Source organism: Cheilinus undulatus, linkage group 11 (assembly GCF_018320785.1).
Source record: "Cheilinus undulatus linkage group 11, ASM1832078v1, whole genome shotgun sequence".
NCBI lineage: Eukaryota > Metazoa > Chordata > Actinopteri > Labriformes > Labridae > Cheilinus > Cheilinus undulatus.
In genome coordinates, this window is record NC_054875.1 from 27151803 (window position 1) to 27172976 (window position 21174).

A 21174-nucleotide genomic window follows, 5' to 3' on the forward strand; every position below is an offset into this window, starting at 1 on the left:
AGGAACCAGGAGCTTTGGTCTGGATGGCTTCCGGCGAAGAGTCAGGATCTGGGAGCTGGACGGCCTCTGGCAGGTAGTCAGGATCTGGGGTCTGGATGGCTGCCAGCAGAGAATCAGGATCTGCAGTCCGGACAGCCTCCAGGAAAGAGTCAGGATCTGGGGTCTGGACGGCCTCCGGCAGGGAGTCAGGATCTGCGGTCTGGACGGCCTCCAGGGAAGAGTCAGGATCTGGGGTCTGGACGGCCTCCAGCAAAGAGTCAGGATCTGGGGTCTGGACGGCCTCCAGCGAAGAGTCAGGATCTGGGGTCTGGACGGCCTCCAGCGAAGAGTCAGGATCTGGGGTCTGGACGGCCTCCAGCGAAGAGTCAGGATCTGGGGTCTGGACGGCCTCCAGCGAAGAGTCAGGATCTGGGGTCTGGACGGCCTCCAGCGAAGAGTCAGGATCTGGGGTCTGGACGGCCTCCAGCGAAGAGTCAGGATCTGGGATCTGGACGGCCTCCGGCGAAGAGTCAGGATCTGGGGTCTGGACGGCCTCCAGCGAAGAATCAGGATCTGGGATCTGGACGGCCTCCGGCGAAGAGTCAGGATCTGGGGTCTGGACGGCCTCCAGCGAAGAATCAGGATCTGGGATCTGGACGGCCTCCAGCGAAGAATCAGGATCTGGGGTCAGGACGGCCTCCAGCGAAGAATCAGGATCTGGGGTCTGGACGGCCTCCAGCGAAGAGTCAGGATCTGGGGCCTGGACGGCCTCCAGCGAAGAGTCAGGATCTGGAGTCTGGACGGCCTCCAGCGAAGAGTCAGGATCTGGGGTCTGGACGGCCTCCAGCGAAGAGTCAGGATCTGGGGTCTGGACGGCCTCCAGCGAAGAATCAGGATCTGGGGTCTGGACGGCCTCCAGCGAAGAATCAGGATCTGGGATCTGGACGGCCTCCAGCGAAGAATCAGGATCTGGGGTCTGGACGGCCTCCAGCGAAGAATCAGGATCTGGGTCAGGACGGCCTCCAGCGAAGAATCAGGATCTGGGGTCGGGACGGCCTCCAGGGAAGTGCCAGGATCCGGGGTCCGGGTAGCCTCAGGTGATGCAGAGCCAGGAGGTGGAGGCAGAATAGCCTCCAGTGGGGTCTCTTGTAAACCAGGCAGACGGCGCTCTGCCGGGACTGGTGGTAGACGGCCCTCTGCCGGGACTGGTGGCAGACGGCGCTCTGCCGGGACTGGTGGCAGACGGCGCTCTGCCGGGACTGGTGGCAGACGGCGCTCTGCGGCTCTGGAGACACGTGGCTGAGGCTCTGCGACACTGGCAGCTGGAATCTCTGGGGCACTGGAAGCTGGACTCTCTGGGGCACTGGAAGCTGGACTCTCTGGGGCACTGGAAGCTGGATGAGTCTCAGGGAGTGGTGGCTCTATCTCCGGAGAGTCAACAAAAACTAGCAGCCAATTATGCAGGGACAACTTTAGAGCAGCTTCTCTCTTTGACCTTCGAAGAGCAGCTCCTCTGTACAAGGGGTGAGTCTTTTTGTCCTTCCATAGTCCATAATAAGGAACCAAAAAATCAATGAGTTCAAAAAGCTCATCACTAACCTGAGCATCTGCTGGGTCCATTACTGGTCGGTTTATTCTGTCACGGGTTACGGGGAAAAAACTCAAAAGGGAGGACCCAAATGCAGATAACACAAAAGGATTTAATTAACAAACAAACAAAAGAACAACTTACAACTAAACCCTAGGAATCAAAACTCAAAAGTCCATAAAACAAAACAAAACAAAATCCACTGGGAGCACGAGGAAGCACGAGGAGTAACAAGCACGGGGAAGACAATATGCAATAAAAAACTAGACACATGGAAAATAACAAAAGCCCAAAATACACAGAAACACAAAGACTATATAAAACACTAAAAGCTGAACAAAGGAAACACAAGGGCTACAGATAACATCTAAGAACTAAACCAAATACAAAGTCAAACTAGAAATCACAGAATACACAAAGGATAACCATAGGAAAACTCAGAAACATAATAAATCAAAACCAGGATCATGACACTAACGTCCAGTAGTTTCTTTTTTATGACTGCAGCCACATCTTTGAATGAAACAGACACAACTTATTTTAATTTTTTTTAGCATGTGTTTTTGATTCAGACTTAGATTTAGACTATTTTGTAATGCATCCAACTACTTGTTAAATCTTTATAGTAGGCTATTTATCTCTTAATTACTGTATTTGTCAGTCCCCATTACATCCAGGGAAGAGTCAGGATCTGGGGTCTGGACGGCCTCCAGCAAAGAGTCAGGATCTGGGGTCTGGACGGCCTCCAGCGAAGAGTCAGGATCTGGGGTCTGGACGGCCTCCAGCGAAGAGTCAGGATCTGGGGTCTGGACGGCCTCCAGCGAAGAGTCAGGATCTGGGGTCTGGACGGCCTCCAGCGAAGAGTCAGGATCTGGGGTCTGGACGGCCTCCAGCGAAGAATCAGGATCTGGGATCTGGACGGCCTCCGGCGAAGAGTCAGGATCTGGGGTCTGGACGGCCTCCAGCGAAGAATCAGGATCTGGGATCTGGACGGCCTCCAGCGAAGAATCAGGATCTGGGGTCAGGACGGCCTCCAGCGAAGAATCAGGATCTGGGGTCTGGACGGCCTCCAGCGAAGAGTCAGGATCTGGGGCCTGGACGGCCTCCAGCGAAGAGTCAGGATCTGGGGTCTGGACGGCCTCCAGCGAAGAGTCAGGATCTGGGGTCTGGACGGCCTCCAGCGAAGAGTCAGGATCTGGGGTCTGGACGGCCTCCAGCGAAGAATCAGGATCTGGGGTCTGGACGGCCTCCAGCGAAGAATCAGGATCTGGGATCTGGACGGCCTCCAGCGAAGAATCAGGATCTGGGGTCTGGACGGCCTCCAGCGAAGAATCAGGATCTGGGTCAGGACGGCCTCCAGCGAAGAATCAGGATCTGGGGTCGGGACGGCCTCCAGGGAAGTGCCAGGATCCGGGGTCCGGGTAGCCTCAGGTGATGCAGAGCCAGGAGGTGGAGGCAGAATAGCCTCCAGTGGGGTCTCTTGTAAACCAGGCAGACGGCGCTCTGCCGGGACTGGTGGTAGACGGCCCTCTGCCGGGACTGGTGGCAGACGGCGCTCTGCCGGGACTGGTGGCAGACGGCGCTCTGCCGGGACTGGTGGCAGACGGCGCTCTGCGGCTCTGGAGACACGTGGCTGAGGCTCTGCGACACTGGCAGCTGGAATCTCTGGGGCACTGGAAGCTGGACTCTCTGGGGCACTGGAAGCTGGATGAGTCTCAGGGAGTGGTGGCTCTATCTCCGGAGAGTCAACAAAAACTAGCAGCCAATTATGCAGGGACAACTTTAGAGCAGCTTCTCTCTTTGACCTTCGAAGAGCAGCTCCTCTGTACAAGGGGTGAGTCTTTTTGTCCTTCCATAGTCCATAATAAGGAACCAAAAAATCAATGAGTTCAAAAAGCTCATCACTAACCTGAGCATCTGCTGGGTCCATTACTGGTCGGTTTATTCTGTCACGGGTTACGGGGAAAAAACTCAAAAGGGAGGACCCAAATGCAGATAACACAAAAGGATTTAATTAACAAACAAACAAAAGAACAACTTACAACTAAACCCTAGGAATCAAAACTCAAAAGTCCATAAAACAAAACAAAACAAAATCCACTGGGAGCACGAGGAAGCACGAGGAGTAACAAGCACGGGGAAGACAATATGCAATAAAAAACTAGACACATGGAAAATAACAAAAGCCCAAAATACACAGAAACACAAAGACTATATAAAACACTAAAAGCTGAACAAAGGAAACACAAGGGCTACAGATAACATCTAAGAACTAAACCAAATACAAAGTCAAACTAGAAATCACAGAATACACAAAGGATAACCATAGGAAAACTCAGAAACATAATAAATCAAAACCAGGATCATGACACTAACGTCCAGTAGTTTCTTTTTTATGACTGCAGCCACATCTTTGAATGAAACAGACACAACTTATTTTAATTTTTTTTAGCATGTGTTTTTGATTCAGACTTAGATTTAGACTATTTTGTAATGCATCCAACTACTTGTTAAATCTTTATAGTAGGCTATTTATCTCTTAATTACTGTATTTGTCAGTCCCCATTACATCATGCACAAAGCTTTGGTCCAGCACTCTTTTCCATTGTTTCAGTCAGCTATTCAAGCACTTGGACTGTGCCATCAAATATTTTGATTTTCCTGCAGTTTCACAAAGATTCAAAAAGTTATACCTTTTACCTTTTATGGGGCACTTGTTGAAATTCTTGGAAAAAGCCCTAGAATATCATTAGTAGACATGATATTTTTATTTACTGCTGGTGTCAGGCCAAACCTTGTACCTCGAAAATCACCACTTTTGGGGGGGGTCAATTGTAAAATTGTAAAATGGGCAGTTGTAATACACTCAATTCCTCCAATTAGAAACAAGCAAGAGTGATGAAACTAACTGCACATGCTCAGAAGGATTCTCTGCCTGCTGAAAAAGAGCAGTAATACTTCAACACCACAGAAGCGCTCCACAAAAAAACTGATTTTGAGCTACAAGAGTTACTTTTTGGTTTGACAAATGTTTTTTCTTCTGCTGGCTAAAGTTTAGATACTAGTTAAGTCAAACTCTTTTTAATTTTATCCCTGGATTTATGGTAAAAGAATCGACATGAACAACCTATGCTAACATACATGCTAGTAGCTAGCATGAGACTACTTTATTATGGCTGCTGGATCAGGGGCATTTGTAACACTGTGACTGGGGTCAATTGCTAATCTAGATTTGTTTTTTTAAATTCTACTTTATTCATAAACAAAGACTAGCAGTTACATTAATGAAATAATCACATTGCAAACATAACAGACTAAGCTACATTTTATAAATAAAACAGAAAAAGATCGTATCTCTAATCAAGGGTTGAATTATTTATAGACATGTTTTAGAAGTTGGCTAGTTACATGAACGATGGCTAGCTTTAGCTTCGTTGCCTTGAGCTAAAGCTAACATTGCTTTGCTAGTTATGTAATTAAAGTTATTACATAAGTAAGCGAGCATAGCTACGCAGCTTACATTGCTGCTTTGTGAGCTGAGCTTTAGCTACGAAGCTTACATAGCTATTGGGGCTAAGTAAGCTAAGCTTGCTAAGCTTTTTTTGGACTGTTTTCTCGCTTTATTAACATTTCCTATTAGGTTTTGCGCATCAGGTTTTAAACTTCTGGTACCTAACATTACCTGAACACTTACCATAACTCTAAATGAAAGTTTAATTATTTAACTATTTTTTTAAGTTTTCGTATGTATTTCCATTCTGAAATAGACAGCGTCTATGATAAAACAGTTTGTGAGAGAGGCTGTCAGAGATCTGCTGCCAGACTGTCTTGAAGAGATATCCTGAGAGTCTGGAGGATGAACTGTCTATGTATCACTCCCTAAACCTCACATAAACACAGCAAAACTGTTTCTTTAGACCAAGCTAAAGGGCAGACCACTGTCAGCTCAACGTAAACATCTTCATTTTCTTAAAGGTAAGGCAATCTAGTGTTAGCAATGTGTTCAAGGTGACATGTAATCACATACATTATGTCCCATCATGTGTGACAGTACATGGGGGCAAACTAAAAAAGAAAAAAAAACAAAAACACCGGGGCAAACTATGTAACATTACTGTAAGTTAGCTAATCGCTGCTAACGCTACAGCTAACTTCAGCCATGCTAATTTGTCTTATCATCTTTTCAGCCAGCCTTAGTGTTTTTGTTCTTTGAGAATCAGACATCAGTGTTAACTGTAAAGAAAGGTTGTACTGAAAGCCCACCCAGCTGAAATCGACTAAATTTATCCAGCAGAAAGCCTAGTGTTTGTTTATGTTAGCTAGGGAGCAGGAGTTAGCATAGATCAGCTGTGCAAACTTTTAGTCCTTTTATGTGCTGGAACATAACTTTCCAGACATTCAAGAAAACATGCTTTTACTGGATATTTTGGGGTATGCATTATTAAGTAGAAAACAAAGAGTGTTTGGGGCAGATTTTATTTTTTTGATGGAGCATAAAAAAATAAAACCCCAGGCTAATTTAAAGGGTTTGTAGACAGCAAATGTGTATACTGTAGTTATATTTTTGGAAGAAATCAGGTGATCCCCAGGAGAAAGAGCATTAACTTACTGTACTGTGTAATATAAATACACTGCGTGAGGAAGTATCAGATGTTAGGGAAGGAGTTACATGAGGGGAGGCAAAGTTTTGACCCACTGTGAGAAGAACGAGAGCAGGTGACAATAGTTGAAAATCACATATTCAAACACATTAGATTGTTAGCGTTGTTTTCTCAGATATTTCCTCAGTTGATTGTATTTGATCTTCCCCGTGATGAAGTAGGACTCCAGGTTTAGCTGCACGAGTTTCACTTCAGAGTTTCACCTTTCTGAACTTGAGCCCAGAGGACAGCTGGATATTTGGCTGAGAGGATAGTTATGTCTGCGATGCAGCAAAGGCTCCAGGATCAGCCAGTGTTGAGTTTCCCCAACACTGCAGCATGAGCGTTTTTTACGGCCACAAATGAACCATGCCTGTGCTGCATGTTTGGAGGAGTAGAGTAACATCTTTAAAGCTTGCATCAGAAAATCTACTACACTGTCCACAGCCAGCCTGCTGCTATATCCATCAGCCCTTAATGAGAAAGTGAGTTTCACCTTTGCAACAGTGAAGTATAAATAAGCAAAGTCAACGCTGCATTTAAGAGCTTTTATTCAGGACTGGAAATCTGTATTTACAAGCATCATCCAATAAATGAAAAACAGATTATCCTCTTCTCAACTGGATAAAACACCTTTGTCATGTTGAAATGTCAAACCTGATCTCATTTTGTGTTAACATTCACAGTTTAAGAAGAATAAAAAATAAATATTTACAATGATGAATTTATTCTAAGTGCTTTGACATATTACATTTTTCTCAACAGATGCTTCTGAATGTCTTAATAATACATTCCTAAATTGACAACCTCTGCTGGCTCCACTCAAAATGATTTTAAGCCCAATTTTATGCCCAATGAACTTCCCAAAGATCAGCTTGCTGCAACCTGAGTTGAGGCTTATCTGAACTGATTATTTGTCTTAATAGTCTTCAAGGTTGTAGCATCAAATACAGTTATTGTACTGTTCCTGATCAAGTCTGAGCTTCCCTGATCTGGAAATGAATCAGCAAACATGTTTTCTATTTACAATTCCAGGTCAAGCTGGCTCCAGGGGAAAACCCACAACAGCCAATGAGAGGAAGCAGAACCAGGTGTTGTCACCAACTAGATGTTCACTTTTACAGCTCACAAACATTAACACAACTTTACAATATTAGCCAGGATTTCACCTTTACTCAGTCCCTTTTTTTTGTTTTTTGCCACAAGACAGAATGCACCAAGTCATCCAGCTGAAGATATCAGTCGTCTTCCATATTTGTTTTTCTTCTGAAGTCATAATTTATCCTACAAGTTTCTGCGAGAGTTTGCACCTGTCAAATCGACACTCTGATTTCGTCACTACAAACAGCAGGTGAGGTATCAAGATTGGCTGAATTGTCTGTTGTGTACATTCGTATGATTATGATGTTAAAAGTCAGTAGTCTGTGGTTAAATTGCTGTAAGATATTAAAACCGGCCAGTTTAGCAAGCCTTAATAGTCATTGACAACCATAGTCATCTGAGAGAAAGTGACTGCTTGTAAGTGATGTTAGAATTCTTCAGAAGACTTGGTCCCAAAAGCACATCAGTCAACATTTCTTCAATCTTCGGTCTAGTTCACAACCAAGCAGCATTTATGTCTTTAAAAAGCAGGTATTCACAGTCAACTTCAGGAGGTGTTTCTGAGTGTTTCAGTTTAATAAGATGAAGCAGTAAACACCAAAGCCTAAAGCAACAGTGGTCAACAAGATTCTTGTGAGCAACCATGATGCAGTGCAGATAAGAAGGCATCCCACTTAGAAGCACAGAAATGCCCTGCTTGTAAAAGTCAGTGATACAAACAGGACCCCTGTGGCACACCTTTAAATGTTTACTTCAAGCTTTGACCACCAGAACAATCTACTTTTCTGCACTTTTCCTGGACCATCTTGTGAGAAAGGTCACTCCTGATATGATATCTGCTTTACAAATAAATACACTATGTACATACACATGGATTGAACATCCATGGCAACGTTTCACATTTTACCCTTTAAAACAGGACTGAAGCTTTTCAAGTCAAGATTCTGGCTTTGTTTGTCATTGGTAGATGCTTCTCAGTACAAAAAGGTTTTTGCATTACCAACAGCCAACATCCACTGGTTGCCAAATAGGACAGTTGGAGGCGATATAAAGGCTAGGGTTACAGTGAAGGGTAAGTGATTTAGAGCACATTACAGGATAGGGGCAATACCCACAGAAACATTCACTCCCTTAGCAAAGACAGCAAAAAATCAAACAAGCTCAAATGAAGAGGTCAGCTTCCAAATGAACAGAGACAGTCACGCTAAAGGCATTCAGCCATTTTGACATAAAATGGCAACTCTGTGGTCCCTTTAGCTTTTAACTCTGAAACCCTCTAACAATTAAAGAAGATACACAATTACAGAGAGCTGCCTGTCGTTTAATATAGCCACTTAAAGACTAGGAAGCAGTTTCTTTATGCAGAGCAGATGTTGTAGGGAGTGTAACCCAACAGGAACTCTCCAACTCCTACAAAGTAAACAACCTGGGCAATACCAAAGAGTGGGGCAATAACCAGGGCACGGCAGCTTGCCCCCTTGAGGAACGCTCCAGGACCCTCTTTTCTCAGGATTTTTCTGCAAAGGAAGAGACTGTGCATGTAATTCTTGCTATTCATTCAACCTCTGGTAAGAGAAAGGCAAGTTTCATAACAAAAAGGCAAACTTACCTGGCACAGTCCACCACGCCATTGTAGGTTTCTTCATTAGCACCTTTTCTGAGTGATTGTAGCCTTGTCTTCACCACTGCAAAGGACAGATTCATATTTTATTCAAGAATCTACAAAACGTCTAAACATTTCAGTTAATTGTTAAGTTAAAATATAGTTCAAATCCCCCCAGACACAAGCGTGACTACAATGCTCACCATCAAAAGGACTGACAGCAACAGCAGCAATGCATCCAGCAAAGCAACCAGATGCAAAAGACCAATAGAAGGGCACAGATGGGTCTTCAGGAGAACGTTTGCCGAGCTGGTGCAGATGTGCAAAAAGTGGGAAGTACACAACGGAGAATGGGATGTCCCTGAAAAAGATAACGAACATGTATTTAAACCAATGATGACTAAAGATGGTGACGTATCAGCTGAAAAATCAAGTATCATGTCACCTCATAAGTGTGGCTCCAAGTCCTCTGTATAGTCCTGTGACACCTTTGGTCCTCAGCAGCTCTCTGGTGATCTCAGTGGCGGATACTCTCATGACTTGAGACCCAGGGCTGGTGTTGTAGGAACGGCTTAAAACAGCACTGGTTCCTCCCATCTTCAGAGTTGTAACTACACTGGGTATCACCCTCTGCTGGGCAGCTATCACATAAAAGAGATTGTTTTAACTTTCTCAGTTGGGGAATAAGGTACACTGAATTTGTGTGGTTTTTCATGGAGTTTAGTAGCTTTAATATTGTGTTTTTCAGCATAATATACAGTGCTTAACAAATTTATTAGAGCACCACCCAAAGTAAGGTTTATGCCACAGCTATATCATGAAGTGCTTTAATGTGGACTCTTTCATTTTCAGTGAGCTCTCCACGTTTTACCATTTTGAACAGGAATGAGGAATTTCAAACTGAATTCACCTTTTTATACCCAAATTTGAGCCGGCTCACTGGGCTTCTCTGAGAAGTCAAATATTAATCAAGCATAACATTCAACCACTAAAACTCATTTTTCTGTTCAGGAATGCAAGTAAATAACTATAATTTGACATATTAATCAAGAAATATTAATGTGCTTTACTATTTTTTCAGTTTTTTTATAAATCAGTAAATTTGAAAATTCATGGATAACAACAATAATTATATTTTAGCATTAAAAATATCATTTGGGTTAAAGAGCTTTTACATATTGGTGTATTAACCATTGCAGAAAAATAAAAAATGATTTTGGTAATTACCAGTGCTGTTAATTTAGGGCAGCTGTGGCATAAACCTTACTTTGGGTGGTGGTCTAATAAATTTGTTAAGCACTGTATATTACAGTATCATCTGCATAAGTGTGAAGTCATGTGAAGTAGAATAAAAATGCACCGTGGTAGCCCTTCGTTATAAATGCAAAACTGATATCATGTTTTGAAACCTATGATTCTGAGACTCTACCACATTAATGTCAGATTTTAACCAGTGAAACATACCTGGAAATGCTGCTGAAGTTTCAAAACAATTAATGTGGATCCCAACTCCAGTGACATTAATGTGGAATCAAATAACCGTAAAAAGGACTTGCTGAGGATATTAAAAGGCATTTAAACAGCATATAGCTTTCAAAAAGGTGGCATCCCTCTGGAAATTCAAACTCGCTTGAGGCAATGAATAGGTGAAAAATCTAAAGGTTAATAAGCATGAAGTGCTAACTTACTAGCTGGCATATTAGCCCTGTGCTTAGGGGTTTCATACTGGCATTTAGGGGAGGATCAATGCAAGACATTAAATTTAAAAAGGCTTGACAATTTTGATAATTTACAAGCAAATGTCCCAAAGCTGACTTGAAATCACCTAAGTATATTTGTCATTCTATTGCAATGGTTTCCTGGTAATTACCTAGCCTGCCAGCATCCTGCAGCTGAATCTTGAGCATCTCCATTGGTGTGGTTATGATGACCTGACACATGCCTGCACAGCATCCTGCTAACATTTCCTTGAACACTGTCAACTTCCCGCTGAAGACAGGGGAGAGAAACAGACCAGATTAAGAACCAAAGGATGCCACTGGAGAACATGAGTCCAGTTTTTTTCCAGTGCTACTACTAACCCATCTTTGCTCAGCTGGTGGCGAAAGAAGTCATTAGCTGCCAGTTTGATGGCCTTCTCAGGGCTTACCAAGGTGAGATTTACTGCAGCACCTGAAACAAGCATGATATTGATAATGAAAAGTTGAATCCCAGGAAAAAAGATAATACAGCTTATCGCAGTGAATTTTGCATTCCATTAAAATGGCCTAGGTTCAATGAATGTTCACTGAGTGTTGGGTACATAAAATGGTCCACTGATGCATTGACTGGCCTACTTTATGTGGATTTTAATCAATGCGCTGAGCTTTAAAACAGTATGGATGATGAAAAAAAAGAGTGATCTTGGCTTCCTTTCAGAGTTCAGGTTAGTTTAGCCTACATGGCAAAAGAATCAGACTGCAATCAAAAGGATCAGTTTTAACAGTGTGACAGCCTTACCTCTGTACATGCCAAAGTAGCCTTCAGATTTTACTGTCTTTATTAGGCAATCCATCCTAAATGAAAAAAGATTAATTATGCAGCATTTTTAATGCTCTTTGTTTAATTTAGTACTGTTAACAGTGTCACATAATCTAATTCTAAATCTGGATTCTTACATGTTCTTGTAGAGCTGCTGCCCGCTGCGTTGGTTCTGCAGGCGGGTCTTGGCCAAGTCAATCGGGAACACACAGGTGACTCCTACCATGCCTGCTATCCCTCCATTGATCAGTTTGGCTGGGAGGCTGTTAACAGACAGGTTCAGACAGGTGACTAACAATTATCACATTTTTTTCACCATGGTTATGCAAGTAGTGGAAGGTGGGGCTCTGTCAGCTGAGGCGGCAAAACCTGTCGAAAATGAGGACTGATTTTTAAAAACCAAAGGTCAAAGATTAGACAGAACATTCAAAGCAAAATCAGTTTATTGAGCTTCTTTTAAGTGTATGTGCCTACGGTATGAAAGGCATTAGCAATGCAACAGTTCTGCATATTGTGTGGTTACTTTGGAGAATATGGTCATTCAAAATTAACTCATCAAAGAAGGAAAACAAAACTACACAGATGCAGGAGGAATTACACATACTCATGCCTGAATGATTTCCAAAACATCCTCTTAAGAAAAAAGACATCAAACCAAATATTTTAAGAATGTAAAAAGAAATGGTATTAAAGACATACAAGCATGCTTCTGATCAGCCTAAGTCCTGTATAGGACAGGTTCGTACCTGTACTGCTGTTCCTGGGCCATGGTTCTTGGTTGTTGTTAGAGCAAAAGTTGGTCAGCACTGAGAAAGAGGCCGCCGAGGGAGAGCAGGCTGAAGGTCCCCAAGAGACACTGAGCAAGGCAAGAGTAGAGAGGGGCTCAGGGTTATATATATAGAGGCAGGCCCAGCCCTGCACATTCAGGGATTAAATCTAACATTACTCTCCACCCACTGCACTCCTCTCCAAGTGCTGGAGCCAGCATATGTTTTCACCCTGCTCAGAAATCAAACTACACACCAAACAACCTTTAGGGACACACCTTTCAACGTGCGAGGGAATGAATTATTGCCAGCTGCAATCAGGTTATCTTTTCAACACTTTGTGGTCACAAAAGTAGGTTAAAGTATGAATTTAAAAAATCCTTTATTATTCTAATATTCCTAATGCAGAATTTTGCTTTTCAACTTTTTATTTTGCCTTTTACATCTTACTGTGTATTTATGTATCCCTTGAACTCAGTGGTGGACTCTGGATGTTTGAGGGGTAGGGGGAAAAAAATGATAAAAGGGCACCAAGTGTGTGCCATGAGGCACCATTGTTCAAAAAGTTGTCAACAATTTAGAGTGAACTAGTTAGAAATCCTGGTTAAGATTTAACTTATTTAACTTATTTAAAATTATGATTAAACTTATGATTAAACACCTCTGTAAAAATCGGATGAGGAATTATGAGCTATTTAATATTCATTTAATAAAGATACAAACGGGAGGATGTCAGTGAAAATGAACTTTATACCAAGGAGCTTGTAGCACTTCATTTTCTTTACTGTTGTGGTTTTGTCCACTTAGAGGACACGCTGCTCACCCAACCCTGGCAAGTCAACCCTGGAGAGGACTCTATTACTTTTTGTCCACTGAAAGGGCAGCATGGAGGGCAATTTATCATGTATTGTCTGTTTAAAGGCAGCCTATAGAGAAACTTGGTCACATATCCTCTTAGGAGGGTAATTTGTATATTTTCTGTTTAGAGGGCACCAATGATGGCTCTTTGTCATATTTTTCCACTTCCAGTCCACTCCTCGTGCGTCATGTAGGCGGCAGCTGGGAGAATACCTGGAGGGATGGGGCATGGGCCTAGCGCATGCCTGGATGATGGCCGTCAGGAGTCCAGAGCAGTACAGGACTAATGTTGACATGGCAAATTGGCATATGCTCCCATATCTGACCTGACCTGAGAGGGTACTTAAAGGGCACTTTGTCAAGTTTTGCTTATTCAGGGGGAACTCCAAAGGGCAATTTGTAATATATTGTCCACTTAAAGGGCACTTTATTGTGTTTATCTAGTGGTATACAAGAGGGCCCTCTTGTAGCAAATTTTCAAACATTAAAGCACCGAGGTTAACTTTAGCTTACCAGTGTCTAAACTCCTTAAACCTGCACATAAACTTACTTGTGATCACCTTTAGTAAGATTTGATCAAGCAAGATAAAAATTACTGTAGAGAGGATAAGAATGTCTCACATAGCCTTATGTGCTCAGCATAATTGACTCTAGATGAATGTAAGTTAATCTTAAATGCAGCTTAAGTGAGTGTTGTTTGTGTGCATTAAAAGTTAGCCATCAATTGAGCATTTTCCACACAACCTGCCTGACTATGATATCCTCATCATTTCATACTTCAGTTACCGTGGATGTTTAAACAAATGAAGCAAAGTGCAGCAGGTTTTGACTTTTTTAGAAGATGTACAGCCCCTTGATGGTGTATTTCTGTACTGTGCATTGTCAAAAATATAGTGTATCTCCTTGAATCATGTAAGAAAAGAGTCTACTTTGAAGTTAGGCTGAGTATTCAATGTTGCTGATTTAAAGGTCTCTTATAATGCACTCATTATGTCCCTTTATTGACTTTCATTTCATTCTGATACACAGGTAACATAATTCAAATATACTGATAAATATTTTCATGCATTGTCTTGCTTACTAATTAAAAAAATAGCATGACCATTAAAAGAGCTACAAAGAACTACAATAGTGCAGTAACAGGCAGAATCACTGCTGGTCCATTACATCCAACAGCTTTATGTTTGCTCTGCGTGTGCACTGCTGCATTAGCATGTTCTCAGGTTTCCAGAGTGCGCTTGTTCTTGCTTTCCATGTTGCCAGATATCGAGGTGCACTTGTCATAGGAGACCCTGCGAGTACGCAAACAGCGGTGTGAGCGAGTGTCACAGCGGCTGCAGCTGCACCGATGGGCTGAAGGATAAAACAGCTGTGGGTTCACATCCTTAGGGCAGCCAGATAACCAGGCGGGTCGATACACCAGCGAGAGGGGAACACAGCTACGCTGGATGAGGAAAGTCCTCCCAAAACGTCCCCTCAGATTAGTGTCCTGTGGGAGGAGAAACATGGTGGTTATAGGCTGTGCTGGGCTTTTAAACCAACAGTATCCAAACTCTGCCACCATCAATTTTAGTGTCTTTCTCCCTCACGTGAAATTCATCACAAAACAAACAGGGTTTATGCTTCATAGAGAGCAGTAGCAAGTTCATTGTTTAGAATCTTCAACTGTCAGTGAGAAGTAAGCGGTGGAGCAAGGCAGAGCCAGGCAGTACACCTCTACTTGACTTAGAAATGTTCTGTGAAGCCACGCTGTTGAGCAGGCTATTGGGTAGGGGTTGGAGTTACATATTAAAGGTCACATAATATGCAAAATACACTTTTCAGGCTTTACTAACAACAGTATGTGCCCCTGGCCTGTCCATAATCCCCCCAAGAATCAGAACCCCCCCCCCCCACACACCCCCCCCCCACACACACACACCTTTCTCCACCTTTCACAAAATGTGTGCTGAAATAAGCCATTCTCACATTTTCCCCTCATGATGTCATGTGGGGAGTTAGTACAGCCCCCTGGGTCAGTTGGCCCTTCCCACTTGGAAGAAAGTTCTGCCCTCCTCTTCTGGTCCTCCTCTCAGCTGGCAGACCAGGAGAGCCACATCCATTAAGCCACATCCATTTTGCTGAGAGGGGCGGAGTCATGGGGCAGAATCAGACAGCTCATTAATGTTTAAAGCCACAGACCAAGAAACAGCTGGTTCTGGGCAGGGCTGAAACAGAGGGGGTTTTAGACATGCAAAAATCCGATACTGGAGTGTTTTTCGGCACCAAACTTTACAGGCATGTTTTGGGGACCTCTGAGACCAATATAGACTTGTCTTAAAGGAGTAAAATATGTGACCTTTAAAGGGAGAGAGTGCAGCCAATGGCAGAGAATAATCGGGGTCCAATACAAAACGTATGAGATACAGCAACCAGCTCCCAGAAGAAGTTCATGCTTCTTTAGGTACTAATGTTTGGTAACACTTTATTTAAGTGGGCCTTAATTAACTAGAGATTTTATAGTAATAAGTGTAATTATCTCATTATCTCTAAAGATCAAGATGTTAATTACCTTATAATAAGCTGGCATTTTATAAAGTAATAACTTGGAAATATAGTAGTATTAATGAACTATATACTTAGTAATAAGGTTTTAAAGAAATTAATTGTAATACTGTGGCAATTTTTTTCACTGGTGATTAGGTGGTATTTTACCTTAACCCTAACCATCTAACCCTAACCTTTACCCTAACCCTCTAACCCTCGTAATATTGAGGCTCCTCAGAGGGTTAGTTAGGGTAAAATACCACCTTAATACCAGAGTGTAGCCAAAATATTACAAGGGTTAGGGTTAAGGTTATTATTACAGGTTTACAGTTAGGATAAAATACCACCTGATTCCCAGAGAACTCCCACAATACTATGAGGAATTACTTCATAATTAATAAATTATTACTTCCTTAATTTCACTGAGTTATTACTTGGTAAAATGCCAACCTTTTACTACATAATTACCACCTTATGCTTGAGAAGTTACTGGATAATTACCACTTATTACCTTAAAGTGTCTAGGTGATTAGTGCCCACTAAAATACAGTACTATGTAATATTTTATTCTGTTATTCATTTTGCATCAGTGATCCACTGTTGGCATTTGGACACCAACTGACTGCACTAGTGGTCATGCATGCATATGCATTTACAGTTTGTCCCACCTGCTAAGCAAACAACATGCCATGACTTTCTTCACATAAAATACCTGCATGCCTGGTGCTAAGAAGCTGCTGCCAGTATAAATAGATTGTGATGAATTAGCTAAGAAACTTGAACCACATCTTTAACAGTTTTTCTCTCTAATTTTGTCATGAAAATGCTTTAAGAAGATGCAGTGATAAGCTATATACTAAATCAACCTTTTGGTGAGATAACCATTTCAATCTAACAAACTTAGACTGAAAAACTTCAATTCAAAATGACAAGTCTTGAGCGAGTGGTGAAGTGTCTTTAACGTAGCCAATCTTTAGAGTCAAGTCTTTTTATGAGTAACAGAAGCAGCTCCTGTTTGAGAGACAGTGTTCTGTATCCCATTTTTGTTGTTTTAAAGATGTAAATAGAGCAAAATGGTACCTAGTGGACAGTTGGTGAGAGGCAAAAGGCTGACTATTATCAATAAATTGAGCTAAATAATCCAGAAGTCTAAAGAGAGCTGTGATTCCCCTCACTCTAAGCAAGGATGGAGAGAAATAAGTAAAGCCATGCTTTTCATTTAGTTGCAGAATTCAGCAGCATAATGTACCAGTGTGGTTGTTTTTGCACAAGTCAGGATGACAGAATCCCAGACGACCCTGTCTGCAGTCTGAGTTATTGAAAATCAAATGATATGGCTAAAAATCAATGATAACACATTGTCTAAATGGGGTATCAGATGTAACATCCAGTGCAACAATAAACATGTTGTGACTCTCATGGTGCCACAGAAATCTCCTGCTTCTGCTATAAAGATTACGAAAACAAACAAAATCTACAAGACCTACCTTTAAAAACACATTCAGATAAAAAGTTCACATCTCAATGGTGCATCAGTTCTCACCTGTGTGTAGCAGTAGCCACTGCAGATTGTGGTGTTGACAGCCACACACTGGGAACAGTCTTGTCTTTCAATCCATAAGGTATGGTTCTTCAGCGTGCAGGCACAAACAGTCCAGGCCATCAGCATACACAGAAGTGTGAATTTCATCATTGCAGAAGTCATGCTGAAAGACACACACGGGGCAAAAGTGAGAGGAAAACTACAAAAGGAGCTTGAAACTGTAAACAAAACTTTTCTTCAAAGTCTGAGCGAGAAAACACACCTTGATAAATGTGTAAGTTAAGATGATGATAGAGGTAAAAACAACCACATGCATGTAAGTTGAAAGAATGAGATTGCTAAGTATCTGTTAATGTTGTGTTCCCTGTTACAAATGAGACAGGCCTTATGTTCAGGTTTGTCTCTTTCTCATTCAGTCTTTCCCTGTTTCTCAGCTCTATTCTTCTCCTCCTAACATTTCTGAAACAGTCAATGTTGTTGATCCGCTTTTATGGAAATCCTTAATCCACCTCGACTTTAGTTTGAACCATCATAACTGAAATCACATGTCAGCCATCAGCGATGTTTGGAGTTCAGAGTGGTCTCAAAACACAGGAACACACAGGGACACAGACAAAAAGTGGGTCTGTTTAGTTTTCACAGGTCATACTCCAGAATATGTTCACTGTGGTATGAACTATAAACAACAACAATGTTGCACAACTGTGTCACTGGCCTCGGCTGATGAGAACTGTTCCATGTGTTTGAATGGGCACATTTTAGGTCATGAGATCGGTGACCATATGTTTTGATTTCAATGTCTACAGGCATAAAAAATAATCTTATATAGTGAGAGCCCTTTATAATCAAGAATGAAAGCTGGCAAAGACGCTAAAAGACAGCTGTTCAGCCTTATTAGAAGTTTAAAGAATAAATAGCTGGTAATTAATTTAAAAATATGGACAAGGTCTGCAGCTAGACCCCTCCCCAGTGGTCAACCAAACTGATGGACAAGTAAGTAGAAGGGGCTCATGAGGAAATCTAAGGTCACATATTACTGTCAAAATCTGAAGGCTTATCTTGTCTAGTTTATCCAGCTAAGGTAAATTAAGAAAGAAGTTTTGTATTTACACAGCTTTATTTGATAAAATAAGTCCCATTTTCTGAAAAAACAAGTTATTCTTACAATCAGGGAAGGGTAAATGTATTTGATTTTCACACAGCTAATATGATTTTCAAGGATAAGTTGCTAGTATTCCCTTATCTTCAACAAAATTGTGGTGTAGAGTTTCTTCTATGTGGATTTGATGTAAATAAACTCCCTCTTAAGTAGTCAGTATATCTTCTCATAAACATCTGATATGGAATAATGAAAATATAAAATGTAAGAACAAATCCTTTTATTAGGAAGTTGTTTTTGCTCCAAAACAATTTTGTTTCTTTGGATAAATGAAAATTATAACTTTCTAACATACTCTGAATTCTGCATACAGTATTAGCTTAGCCATTTTAAAAAAGGTGTTTTATCATATTAATATATCTTAACAGTGTTTCTTCTCCTGACCCAGCCCCTGTTGCTTCTTCTTATTTGTTTTTTTTAATTTTGTTTTGTCTTGCTTTAAGTTCTTCACATCAGGTCACGGTTACATAACAAATTCATCAGATAACTACATCTGCCCTGATACAGACCCAGCTTCTTAGATAGATCATTTGTTGTGTGAGGTTAATGAAGCAGGGCAGCTTTTTGAAATATGGATCTACACCTCTTCCCAAGAGGTGCAGTTTTATTTACTTAAACATGCCAAAGAATAATGTGAAGAAAATAAGGTTAGGTTGCAGCCAGGCCTGTGCCTTCTTTCCCTGCTCATTCCTGTGTCTGACTCTATCCACTATCCTCCTCTATCACAAAACCCTAAAAAAGGTCTGTGTTCAGATCCAAAGGATCTGATGGAAAGGTCCAGAACTTATTTATAAACAAGTAAACTATCAGGGCAGGTCACACGGTGTCCCTCTGGTCAACCCTGACTTTAATTCAGTGTCTCATCACACTGTAACTCTACACGCACCCATAAGGCCCTGGAACTAGGTCAGCCAGAAACGTGACGCTCTTTTGTCTTATAAGAGCCATGACCTGATATTACCCCCAGGTCAGCAGGTCACAGTCACAGTTCAACATAAACAAGTCATCCAGTTTGTCTTCATCTGTTTATCTGAGTTTTTTTTTTTCACTATAAACCTTTGCATGTTAATTTTTTCTCTGGTGCTTCTTAGAGTTGAGACTTAAATCTAAATAAGGAAAAGGTCTATTGCAGGCAAACTTTAGTATACAACAGTACACTCAGTTTGATACCTGAAGGTCTTCTGGGGCCAGGAAAGAAACCCTTGTATAGCCATTACATTATAGTCAATATTTACCTTTTATTTATCATATTTGTGTTTCATAAACAGGAAATTACAATACTATTGTTTGGTTTCAGAGACATTAACATTACTTGTAAAGTGTGTATAGGGTCACAAGTACAGTCAATGAAAAAAAAGAGAATAGCTGAATGATTAACATGGTGTCACCAGTTAATCCAATACCAATGAAACTATGACACCAGTTGTGTACATCACACAAAATAAATGATATAAAGATAACATGAGTTAAAAAATCTGTTTTTTAGCTCTAAGTCGTAGGATAATAAAATATAATCAAGTATTCTAAAAACAATATATATATATAGTAATATTAATCAAACAACATTCACGTTTCATTTTAAATTAATTTGCGAATATCAGAGCCATATCTATGTAAAGACATAATAAAATAGATTGAAAACAATCATAACATTTTTGTTCCATAAAATACTATAAGACTATAAAATACTATATACTGAGACAGATATCTGAATTTATTTAACCTTTAGTTGAAAACAACGAGAAAGAATGAACACATTAATCATCCCTTAAGATAACACGCTGCAGTAGGTTATCAAAAAGTGTTAGATCAAAAGTGGGAGGAGAGTAGTCTGAATTAGGTTGTGGAGCAGTGCTCCGCCTCATCCATCGAGCTCATGACGCCAGCCGCGAGCGATTTCAAGCCAGTGAGCGTCACATCCACCGGAAACCGGTTTCTCCTGTAAGGACAACTCACAACGGCCCGTTTTTCTGGTTCACTCGCTCACCCGAATCAGGTGATACCCTGCTAGGGTAACTATTGGCTCTTGTCTCAGACCTTCCCCGAGGTGATTGGACGAGTGACAAGCACTCAGCACGTGACCTCTACAATGAGCTTCCTCCCACGGAAGTAAATTAGCGATTCCGCTCAAATTAGTAATGTCCTCAATTGTAGAGGAGTCTTTCTCATGGTGTAAATTGGATCATCTTTGGGTGATTTTGATATGTAAAATTCATATATACGGATATATCGATGATGAATTAATACGGTGAAGTGTTTCTGCTGTTTCATATTTGAGAAATTTAACCACAGAACGACATGTGAGCGCAAGGCATGCTGGGAAACAGAGGGTTTTGTCAATAATATTTCCCTTTACTTTGCCGTGCGGCCCTGAAGGGTAGTTTGACAATAAAATGCAGTTTAAACTCGTGTTTTCATAGTATTTATATAATTACTCACCCCTTATTGTTTACATTTGCTCATCTTCGGTCTTGCTCGTTTAAACCGTATAAGACAAGCCAGTCTATTACGTATCTGAACAGTAGGTGGCAGGCAAACACAATCACTCTGCCTGCTTTGTTTTAATACGTCCTGACTGGATAAATGTCGTTTGTTCGATTGGTTTTGCCAGGCAGCTGTACCCTCAACAGCTGAACATTACTCACCAGAGCAGACATGTTTGAAAAGTAATCCACACCATTATCTCCAGAGTGAAAGCTCAGTGGACAGGGAGCCCCATAAAATGAACATGGCCAGATGTCTCAGCTGGCAATATTCTCTAAAGCCCACAGGTAAGGGGTTATTGTACATTTGCACAGAGAAATTCAGGCTGAATGAAACCATGTAGCTGTGAACATGTGTGGCTAAGTCAACGTCCACTTCACACGAAGACAAGAGATGAGAAAAGAAA

At 41.5% G+C, this 21174-nt stretch overlaps 2 protein-coding genes across 2 annotated transcripts; both read right to left on the reverse strand.

The window, feature by feature from the left end:
• Positions 1–6741: 6741 nt before the first annotated feature.
• LOC121518090 (mitochondrial glutamate carrier 1-like) lies at positions 6742–12310 on the reverse strand. The gene is made up of 9 exons (XM_041800300.1): positions 12178–12310; positions 11569–11694; positions 11411–11466; positions 10993–11083; positions 10782–10900; positions 9357–9552; positions 9115–9272; positions 8918–8993; positions 6742–8825 (listed from the first exon to the last, which is right to left on the reverse strand). The coding sequence occupies exons 1-9, from the start codon at positions 12198–12200 to the stop codon at positions 8666–8668; spliced, it is 1005 nt and encodes a 334-aa protein (XP_041656234.1). The 5' UTR covers positions 12201–12310; the 3' UTR covers positions 6742–8665.
• Positions 12311–14275: 1965 nt separating this feature from the next.
• LOC121517179 (thyrotropin subunit beta-like) lies at positions 14276–17287 on the reverse strand. Its single transcript, XM_041798740.1, has 2 exons — positions 17126–17287; positions 14276–14545 (listed from the first exon to the last, which is right to left on the reverse strand). The coding sequence occupies exons 1-2, from the start codon at positions 17285–17287 to the stop codon at positions 14276–14278; spliced, it is 432 nt and encodes a 143-aa protein (XP_041654674.1).
• Between the last annotated feature and the right edge of the window lie 3887 nt (positions 17288–21174).